This window comes from Austrofundulus limnaeus, unplaced genomic scaffold, assembly GCF_001266775.1.
Source record: "Austrofundulus limnaeus strain Quisiro unplaced genomic scaffold, Austrofundulus_limnaeus-1.0 Scaffold298, whole genome shotgun sequence".
NCBI lineage: Eukaryota > Metazoa > Chordata > Actinopteri > Cyprinodontiformes > Rivulidae > Austrofundulus > Austrofundulus limnaeus.
The window spans coordinates 556,893-567,545 of record NW_013952700.1 but is presented as its reverse complement, the minus strand read 5'-3'; the positions used below and the strand labels follow the sequence as shown (position 1 = coordinate 567,545).

Genomic DNA, 10,653 nt, shown 5'->3' with positions numbered 1-10,653 from the left:
GTGTGTGTGTGTGTGTGTGTGTGTGTGTGTGTGTGTGTGTGTGTGTGTGTGTGTGTGTGTGTGTGTGTTAGTCGCAGCACAGATGGTCTCAGGAGCATTAATCCTTTAGGGCCCAGATTTAAAATATGGTAAATAAATTAATTTTCAGTGATTGAAGGAAAGTTTTTTTTTGGATAGTTGCATTTTAACTGTTGTCTTTTAAATCTACAAGAGTTAACGAGTTCTTCTGAAATGTTACAAAGACAATTTGTAGAAACAGGACATGATTTGAGGAATTTTACTGATAATATTTTATTTTAAACATGTTACAGAAGTAATAAGAAGCAGGTTTATTTTGAATAAACATGATAAATGTGTTCATTCCTACAAAACTGTCAAATGTATTTACAAAATACACTAATCTGATTCGGATTAGCATAAAATAAATCATGTTTTGTAATTAAATGTCTGTGTCAAACCCCCCAAAACAAAAAAGACAGCCCACCACCACGATTAAAAAAATAAAATCCCAGGGGAAACCCTGTTTAAAGGGGGTTTAGTTTGTCCTACAGATTTCTACAGTCCTTAAAGGATGTTTTCAGAACCTTTTTGGTTTGACCACTATATGAAAAACTATGTTAAATAACTGGAAACTTGGAGTTTTAAAGTCATTTAACAGGTGAACAGAACTTCAGATTTCAGTGAGGATGAGGTCTGATATAGAATTAAAACAATGATCAAACTATGATCAAAAATGAAAGAGTTCCTGACTTTTAAGGCTAAAATCTCTCTCTTTTAGGAGATTTTCACTCAAAAGTAAATACATTTCTGTCTCGTAAATCACTGTGTTTGTTGTGTCCTGTGTGCTGTGCTGTGAGACACTGATAATGTTTTGATACCTTCTCTGTAGTGCTTTCTGCTGCCCGGCCACTGAAACCTCTGAAACAGAGAAACACTGCAGCCACTAACAGCACTGTGCACATTGTGTAGCTGTCATCTTCTATTAGTACAACTCTGTACTGTTACTTGTGCGTATTGTAAAAACAGGAGGTATTAGTACAACCTTTACACTAATTCACTTCCACAAGTACAGCTGCTGAAAAGGTCACATTTCCAATTATTTATGAGCTATCATGACATAATTTTCACTGTTAATTGTAATATTCCATTCTTTGAATTGCAGACTGATAATTATAATAGTTAATGGTACAAATGTAATTTTATTGGTTGAGTTTAGTTTTATTCCATAAATATTTCTGCTCTGCTGCCATGCTGGATGTCATTTAGCACCCTGTCAGATTGTTACGTGCTTGGCCACTCCTGTGTATTTCTATTTCAGTTTTAGTCAGCTGCTAGCTAGTCTTGTGCCACCTTAGTGTGTTAGCTCCTTCCCATGGTAGGAGGAGTTTGTGGCCTTTAAGCAGGCGTGCCTAACATGTCATGTCACATGTTGTGGGCAGGAAAGCGTGGGAGACGCAGCAGTGCAGGATCACTAAACAACAATGTGGAAGTAAGTAGGAAGCACCTGACGTCCAGCCGTCCATCATCTTTGTGTTGCTTGCTGAACACACAGATTGCTCCTCTGTCTGCTTTCTGTTCTCTTTGTTTTGAGCGCCATGAAAGGCGTGCATGTTTCTTTGATGTTTGACCTTTAAATCATACTGCCATGTTTAGTTTTAAAGTCTTGCTGCATGCTCACTGAAACTGACCAAGATCCCACCTTTTTTATCCATCCAGTCATAAATATATCGACACAGGTTTAACAGAAACTTTTCATATCAGTTCCACAGTTTTCTGCATCAACAGTAAAATGGATCAGAGGCCTCATGTATAAAGGATTGCGTAGCTTTCACACTAAAATTTGACGTACGGAGAAATTTAGAAAAGTGCACCGCACTAAAACATTCAGATGTATAAAACTATGCACACAGGTTCGTGTGCACCTTTCCTTTATACATCCCAAAGAACGTGGAACTGAGACTCCTCCCCTGACACGCCTCCATCTAAAGATGTAAAATAGATGTAAATGTGTCCAGAGTGTGAGATTCTCCTCAGATTGTCCTCTCTGTGGGATCAGAAATTATTTTTAGAGGCAGGAAAATGATACATTAAATGGAGAATGAGTGAGAAAACTGTCTAAGTAGTGGAGTGTCATTGTTTGACGCATTTGCACGGGATAACCAAAGCCTGAGATTTTCCTGAAATTTACAGACATCTCCCGAATGTGATGTTGAAGCCTGGTTAGTTGTATATTTAGTTGAACATGGCGTTGAACGGACATTAAAAACAAAACAAAATAAAACAAAAAACAAACAAAAAAAAAACATCAAGTTATCCACTTTTTCCTCTCTCCTTTCCTCCTGCGTTACAGCAGGCGCTGTCATCTCCACGGACAGACCCCCACCCCACCGCCACGCGTGGGTACGAGTGGCAGCCTACAGGTTTTTTACCAAAAAATATAGATTTTTGAGGCTCATTCGACAGGTAAACATCCAAAGGGGTTGACATATATGAACACCTTCCCAGCTGGCGAGGGTGCGCACACACCTGGCGCAAGAATCTACCCAAAGCTCAGCTGCTGCGCTCCGGCCACAACTCAACTCAGCATCAGCCAGAAGGTTACACACAGAAAAAATAATTATTCTTACCGTACAGTGAGACACCATTTGCATCTGATTTTGCTCCCTCTCTTCAGCCTTTTTTATTTTAATTATTTTTTTTATATCGCACGTAATGTGTCGTTTTTCTGGCCCAGGACCCAAAAGGTTTTCAACTATGTGAGAAAAATATAAAAACAGTTTACAGACTGGACTGAGGTTCTTTGATCATTTTTAGACTGATCTACAGTATTTTCTTGTCTGAGGTTAAATGATTTTCAGTCCCGGGGTTCAGTTTCATGATCATTCGAGTTTAAACAATAAAAACTCAAACTAATAAAAATCTGACACCGTGTTCAGATGCTCCTTACATCCAGAAAACACAGCAGAGTCATATTTCTGTGGATTCAGGTCAGATTCATGACTTTGTGAGTTAAAACTGTCGACTGAAAAACTTTGCGTGGCTGCTGCACATTCTCACGGCAGGTGAAAAGTGTGCGTATATTTACACACTTTCACACAACATTGGTTTTAATACATCCCAATGTGGGCGTAGAACCTGGCGCACGAAACCTTTTTATGTGTATGCACCATTTATACATGAGGCCCCAGGTCTTTACCAGGTTTTAAATTATTCAAATCCAGAGGTTTGTACTAAATACATTTACTCAGTGGTGGACAAAGTACTCAACTCTAGTACTTGAGTAAAAATATTGATCCTCATGATCAAATCTACTCAACTACAAGTAAAAGTTATTCTGTCAAAAATCTACTCAAATTAAAGAAGAACTTACTTTTGAAAATACTTAAGTATTCAAAAGTACATGCATTAAAAACTCAAAAGTACAAATTAAAATGTCTAATATCAGGACATTGCTGTGTTGTTTTCAGTGATTTTACAGAAACTTGTAACTCACAGAAACCACCTAATGTTTCGACACGTAGAACCGCTCTGCTACAAATTCACCACCTGTAAAACTTCAGCATAAAAACACAATAAAGTGAGTGGTGAGCTGTTAAATGCAGAAATGTAGTTTATCTGCTGTGAACACACAAGACATTTAAACTGATACAAACTATTTTTCAGTCCTAAAATCTCAAACATCAAACTGAGATATGGCCATCAAGCTACAACCCCTGGCAAAAAGTATGGAATCACCAGTCTTGGATGAACACTCATTCAGACATTTCTTTCTGTAAAACAAACTCAGATCAAAAACATGATACAATAATAAGGTCATTACAAAGTGCAACTTGTTGGCTTTCAGGAACACTCAAAGAAATGAAGAGAAAACATTGTGGAAGTCAGTGAATGTTACTTTTATTGACCAAGCACGGAAAAAATATGGAATCATTCAATTCTGAGGAAAAAAGTATGGAATCACTAAAACTGGAGGTAGAAAATAAGGACACACCCAGTCAATTTACTTTCCATAAATGGACACCTGCCTCAGATTAGATCTGCTCGTTAGTCTGCTGTTAAAAACACCTGCAGTCATGACATCTTGGAGGGCTGCTGGACGAAGTGGAGTGGCAAGAACCATGTTTCCAACAAGAGAAATGTCTCTTGAAACAAAAGAGAGGATTGTGAAACTTCTTGAAGAAGGTAACTCTTCACACATGGTTGCTAAAGATGTGGGCTGTTCACAGTCAGCTGTATCCAAGATATGGACCAAATACAAACAGCATGGTTGTTAAAGCCAAGTGTACTGGTAGACCAAGAAAGACATCAAAGCATCAAGACAAACAACTTAAGGCCATTTGTCTTGAAAATCGAAAAAGTACAACTAAACAGATGAAGCATAAATGGGAGGAAGCTGGAGCCAATGTATGTGACCGAACTGTAAGAAATGGCCTAAAGGAAATGGGATTTCAATACAGGAAAGCTAAAAGAAAACCATCATTGACACCTAAACAAAAAAGAACAAGACTGCAATGGGCTAAGGAGAGGCAACCATAGACTGTGGATGACTGGATGAAAGTTATCTTCAGTGATGAGTCAAGAATCTGCATTGGACAAGGTGATGTTGCTGGAACCTTTGTTTGGTGCCGTTCCAGTGAGATTTATGAAGAGGACTGCCTGAAGAAAACAACCACATTTCCACAGTCCTTGATGATATGAGGCTGCATGTCAGGCAAAGGCACTGGGGAGATGACTGTGGTTCATTCTTCTATCAATGCACAAGTTTACATTGACATCTTGGACAGTTTTCTCATCCCTTCAATTGAACAGATGTTTGGAGGTGATGAAATCATTTTCCAAGATGACAATGCATCGTGCCTTAGGGCAAAAACAGTGAAGACATTCCTTGGAGAAAGACACATTCAGTCCATGTCATGGCCTGCAAATAGTCCAGATCTCAACCCAGTTGAAAACCTGTGGTGGAAATTGAAAAAAATGGTCCACAAGAAGCTCCGACCTGCAAAGCTGATCTGGCAACTTCTATCAAAGAGAGTTGGCACCAAATTGATGAAGAATACTGTTTGTCACTCCTCAAGTCCATGCCTCAGAGACTGCAAGTCATTATAAAAGCCAAAGGTGGTGCAACTAAATACTAGTGATGTATTTTGAATGGTCTTTTGTTTATCTGTTTTTTATGATTCCATACTTTTTTCCTCAGAATTGAGTGATTCCATATTTTTTTCCCTGTGCTTGTTCAATAAAAGTAACATTCACTGACTTCCACAATGTTTTCTCTTCATTTCTTTGAGTGTTCCTGAAAGCCAACAAGTTGCACTTTGGAATGACCTTATTATTGTATCATGTTTTTGATCTGAGTTTGTTTTATAGAAAGAAATGTCTGAATAAGTGCTCATCCAAGACTGGTGATTCCATACATTTGCCAGGGGTTATATAAACCTCTGGTAAAAAGTAGTTCCAGCCTCTGGTCCAGAAGACCTCCTTGATCAACAGCAACTCTCAGTAGTGGTTGAAGACCACCAGGTGTTGGAATAATGACATGACAGATAAAACACAAAAACATATCTTAACATTTCTTACTAACAACACTTTGTAGCTCCAAGTGTTCAAAATGAAAAGTGTCATTAATTATTGAGCTTCCATCACAGAAGCTGTTCTACTTTTTTATCAAATAGTTTGGTGTCATCTCTGTGTTTTTTATACCACAAAATACAACTAAATGAAACTTCCTCCAACCTTTGTAATTGTGTTTCAGCAGGTTGTTGATCTGTTGTGGTTGGATGTACAGTTTTATTTGGACAGTGTTATGTCTCTTTGTGACAGTGCTCTGAAAACCGTCTCTTTTCAGGGCTCCATCATTAGCAGTCCTTACATGAGGCGGAGACCCCCCTCCAGCAGAGACTGCCCATCACGCCACAGTGGCCAGTCCCTGCACAGCTCCTCCTCGCTGCTCGGATCTCTGTTTAGCACCAGGCGGGGGAAGTCCCCCAGCCCCACCCCTGTCCCCTCCAACCTGCACCATGTGGAGACGGACACGTCGGTCCCCATGCACCCACAACATGCCCAGGTCTGCCTCAGGACCCAAACCCCGCCTCCTTCCCACTCCCCTCACCAGTACCACCCACCATCATCTCACAGCCAACCAGCATATTCCTTCAACCACGGCCCCTCGCCACCTCCCACCAAACCCAAGAACAGCGGCATCAGTACAGTGGTGTGACGGAAACACAGCGTCTCACATCATGGAGCCAACGGTTCATGAGAACTGATTCATGGTTTCAGGTTCTCTACTGGTCACCATGTTTGAGTCTGTCCAGAACAACTCGTGGATCACTGCAGCTCAGCTGCTGCAGAGTCAAAGAAAACACAACGAAACTTTCAACCTGAAGCCTTTTGGATGAGAGCTGAAACGTTTTCAGAAACCAAGAAAAAACATTCAGGTGTCTTCTGTTCGGTCAGTCAGCAGTTCTGAAACCGTGGAGTTAACCCTTTAAGTTCTGCCAGAACAATGTTTTCAGAACAAGAACTTCAACGTCAGAACTCAGTCAGCTAAAATCCAGAGCAATAATGTATTCAAAGAAAATGAAACTAACTTTACACATTGTCTCTGTCTGTGACACACATCATCAAGGACAAATGATTTTTACCCCCCCATCCCGACCCGCTTCGCCTGTGCTTGGATCGGTCTGAAGGCCATGTTGGGTGGAGACAGAGAACTGAACTCTAGTGACTTGTGCTTTGACTGAAAACAACTTGTTTGGACTCTGGAAGTCTTCTGATAGGTTCCAACATGGAGTACTACCCTGGATGTCACCGGCTCCGCTGAACCCTTCCCCATACCATGTGTTTTGACCCCCCACCCCCCAGCTGACTTCATTGTATGCAGAGTAGTTTTTTTGAGCGTATGTTTGTGTGTTTTTCTGTATAAAACACAGGATCAAAGCTCTTTTTTAACTCACCCTTCCTATTGTGTGTATTCTAAACTGCAAAGGTAGCGCATTAAGTTGCGAAAGACCCTGGACATTCGTTCCTCCATGTTTGTCATGTGTGTGTTTCTCTGCACAGATGTTCCAAACTGCAAATTTCATTCTGCACTGCATCTTGATGTTGTGTGTGAATGACAGTAAACGATTCTGATTCTGATTTTAGTGGGACAGGACTTTTAAATTCCCCTCCTTTAACTTTCAGTTTATGTTTTAACCTTTTGATTCAGGTGTTTGTAACCACACACAATATTTGTTATTAGTTCAGATCTGTAATTAGAATCTTTTTTCTTTACTGTCTAAAAATAACTTTCAGGTTTGTGAGAAAAGCCTGTTGGACTGGGGTCAAAGAGACATGCCTGGTCATTTTAAAGTGGAATTATGTGTAAAAAAATATGATTAATTCAAACCTTATCTGTTGTTGTGAAGAACGGCCTCTGTTTAAACCTCCAACAGAACTGATGGGCTAATGGCTAGTCTAAACACATCAAGGACCCAAATGGTTTTCTGCTGTACTACATTTTATTGCCATTTTTTTTACCATAAAACTTAGTGTTTTTTATGACATTTTCGAGACTGGAACTGTTTGAAGATGGAACTAGTCCAGTTTTTTTAGTTCAGTTTATTTATATAGCATCAGTGTTGCCATGTCTCAGTTGTAGTTGTGTTTGGACTGTTAGCTCATCTGTTCTGTCAAAATTAAACTATTTTTATCCAATCTGAAACTGTTCAAAAAGCTATCTGCAACAGGTAATATATTTATTTTAATCTTGTTGGTTCAAAATAGCTGAAGTACTTAGTTATGGAGCAAACCAGAACCATAAAAAGTTTTGTTCTATTTTGTTTCCATGCATTAAGTGTTTCAAACTCCATGTGGGGAGTTCTGTTGCCTTTTATGTTTTCTTTTTCTTTAGTTTTTTTTTTTCTGTTTTTCTGCATTACATCTTTTATCAACAGAACTTTGACTTCACCACTCCACTCAGTGTTGCTGGTTGACATTTAGATGACTCCTGCTGTGTCAGTGTGTGTTTTTTTTTAATGTTCTTCTGTTTTGTACAGTGCAACAACATGCTGCTACAACCTGCAGCATACAGAATGTAAATCAAAGCATTATAGGAAACGTTAATGAAACTGACATGTTGGAAACATATGACTGAACAAAATATGTAAATAGTCTGTAAATTATGATTCTTTCTGATTTTATCACGACTCACTGTACAAAGTCCTGCTTCTCCTGATACTTCCGTGATGACAGAGTGGTTCTCTGCTCCATCATCATCACTGGATCAAGTCCTTAGATACTACGATTTCCTCACAGTTCACTTTAAAAGTCACAGGGAAAGGTAGACAAAGTCCCATCGATGTAAAACAAAACAAACTGTAACCATGTTGAAAAAGTTAAATAAAAGGAAACTGTGGAAAAGCTCAGTCTCCTGCGTGTCACACATTTCTTGATTCGACACTCCCACCCCGCACATGTGCGTAAGGGGTTGTATGGATATGAGATCAAAATGGTCCCACATGGCAGAAACCTTTCTTTAGGCTTGAAGCTGCAAGAATGAAGACGAACCGCAAAAGATCAGAGATTCTTTTGGCAGACTTGTCCCGTTGATAGATAGTGTTCCTTATAAACACAGTTTGTTGCATCGCTGTCAGTTCACAACAGTTCCTGTATCGTGTAGGGGTCACCTCGAGTGGGAAAACAAGAATTTCTGCCTCTAAAGCAGGCCTCGGATGAGCCATCAAAAAAGACAGAAACTGTTCCACTCTGAACTTTATTTAGGCCATGACAGGTCATTCTAACCGTGGAAGAGAACTTCTCTTCCTCCTAATCAGATAATGGACAGAATAATCTCCATTGTTCGTGATTTATTTTTCATTTAACTAAGAATGTTTATGCATTTGTTAAATCAAAGATAATGCCTGCGTAGGGGTTTTGGGTATATTACCAGGGGTAGAAATAAGGATACTTTTCAGGTTGTCCAGCGGACAACCTGTTGATAAAACCTGGTTGTCCGCAAAACATTTTGGTTGTCCAAAACATCTCAAGAAAAATGTAATTTAACAAGTATATTGTTCTGTAGACAAAGTTTATTATATTTAATTGTTCTCAGTCAGACTGGTTGACAGGATCTGCATGAATAAAACTTCATTCTCTTCTTTGAAATAGAGTATTTAAGACTCAGGGATAAAGCAGCAAAAATGTTGCTAATAAAATCTAGAGTTTACCCAACATTCATAAACTTCTTTCTGCTCATAGGTCAAATATTTTCACTTAAATAGGAGTATACTGTGTACATGACCTTATTAAAAGTTACAGTTTAGTGTTCTGTTCGGCTTTACCAAGTTTTTTCTCCCTTTCATTTTTACAAATGACGGACACCTGCGGCAGAGAACTTTAATCAAGGTCTTTTTTTTGTTGTTGTCCACCGAACAACCAGGAGACAGGATCTGGTTGTCCGAAATGAAAATAGGTTGTCTCAGACAACCTAAACAATGGTTATGTCTACTGATAATTTATGGATTATTAAATTCATAAATTATATTTTCCTTGAGGCACCACTTCCCTTTTATTTTGTTATTAGTACACAGGAAAGAGAAGGAAAACTGTAATTTTTACCATAATCAGTCTCACAATAAATCATTACCCAAATTAATAATGAGTTATTTCTTATCAAGTTAATAAAACTTTTATCAAAACACAAAAATCAGACATTAGCTTCTGTTGACCAGTTCTCCATGGGTCATTTATTTACTGATTAAATGTATTTACACGCTATGGCAAGTATGAAATAATTACATGTGGAACCAGGTTAATACTGAAATATTAGAGCAATGACCAGGGAGCACATAAAACAAACAAAGACAAACAAACAAATAAACACTAAAAGGGGTTTTGAGGCTGGAATAAGGAGAAGTTTTCTTAAGATGAGAATTTAAACCAGGTCCTAGTTTAATTCATTTAGGAAGAGGAAACGTTTAGATTTATCAAGCTCACACAAAGATAAGAATCAACTCCACTGAGCAACCTTTTGTCACCAGCAAACGTTCACCTTACCCTTGTTTCTGCTGAGTGGTACCAGGAGGAACATCAACAACTGAGAGGTTTGACTCTGGGTGTTGGTTCTCAGGGGACAATCCTTCATCCAAGCTGGATACCAGGCAACCGGGGCTTTGCCTGCTCGACTGGTCCGCTGTAGTCAGAGAAGGGGTGACCCTCTGAAGATGAGACATCCAGAGTTGTTCTGACTCTGGGCATGTGTGTGTGCACGTTAGGGCTGGGTAATATGGCCTAAAATCAATATCACGAGATATTAACCAGTTCACCTCTAATGATAAATGTACGATAACTCTTACCACCACACACAAGTACACAGTATAATCATAACACTATGCACTGTGTCCATGTTCTTAGTCACAGTACACAGTTTATATTTTGAACAGCTTTTCTGTAGTTTATATTTGTCATTTTAGTGTTTTAATATATTTAATAAAAATAACATTTTTGTCAAGACTTGAGTCAGATATGTAATCATACAAATATTTAATCATCTCCATAACTTTTCACTGCAAACAAACACATTATGTATGTACTACTGTATATTTTTATATTTAAAAAGTATACCAAATGTGTCTTTTGTACTGCACAAAATAACTTAAATACATTTTTATT

The 10,653-nt window shown here is 38.7% G+C and overlaps 1 protein-coding gene across 1 annotated transcript in view; it reads left to right on the top strand.

The window, feature by feature from the left end:
• Positions 1–6,894, top strand: part of LOC106526869 (IQ motif and SEC7 domain-containing protein 1) — a gene marked incomplete in the record, with an annotated part of 38,368 nt that extends 31,474 nt beyond the window's left edge. The window contains 2 exon segments of the mRNA XM_014021585.1: positions 1,440–1,489; positions 5,846–6,894. Of these exon segments, the coding sequence (XP_013877039.1) occupies positions 1,440–1,489; positions 5,846–6,217 (422 nt within the window).
• Between the last annotated feature and the right edge of the window lie 3,759 nt (positions 6,895–10,653).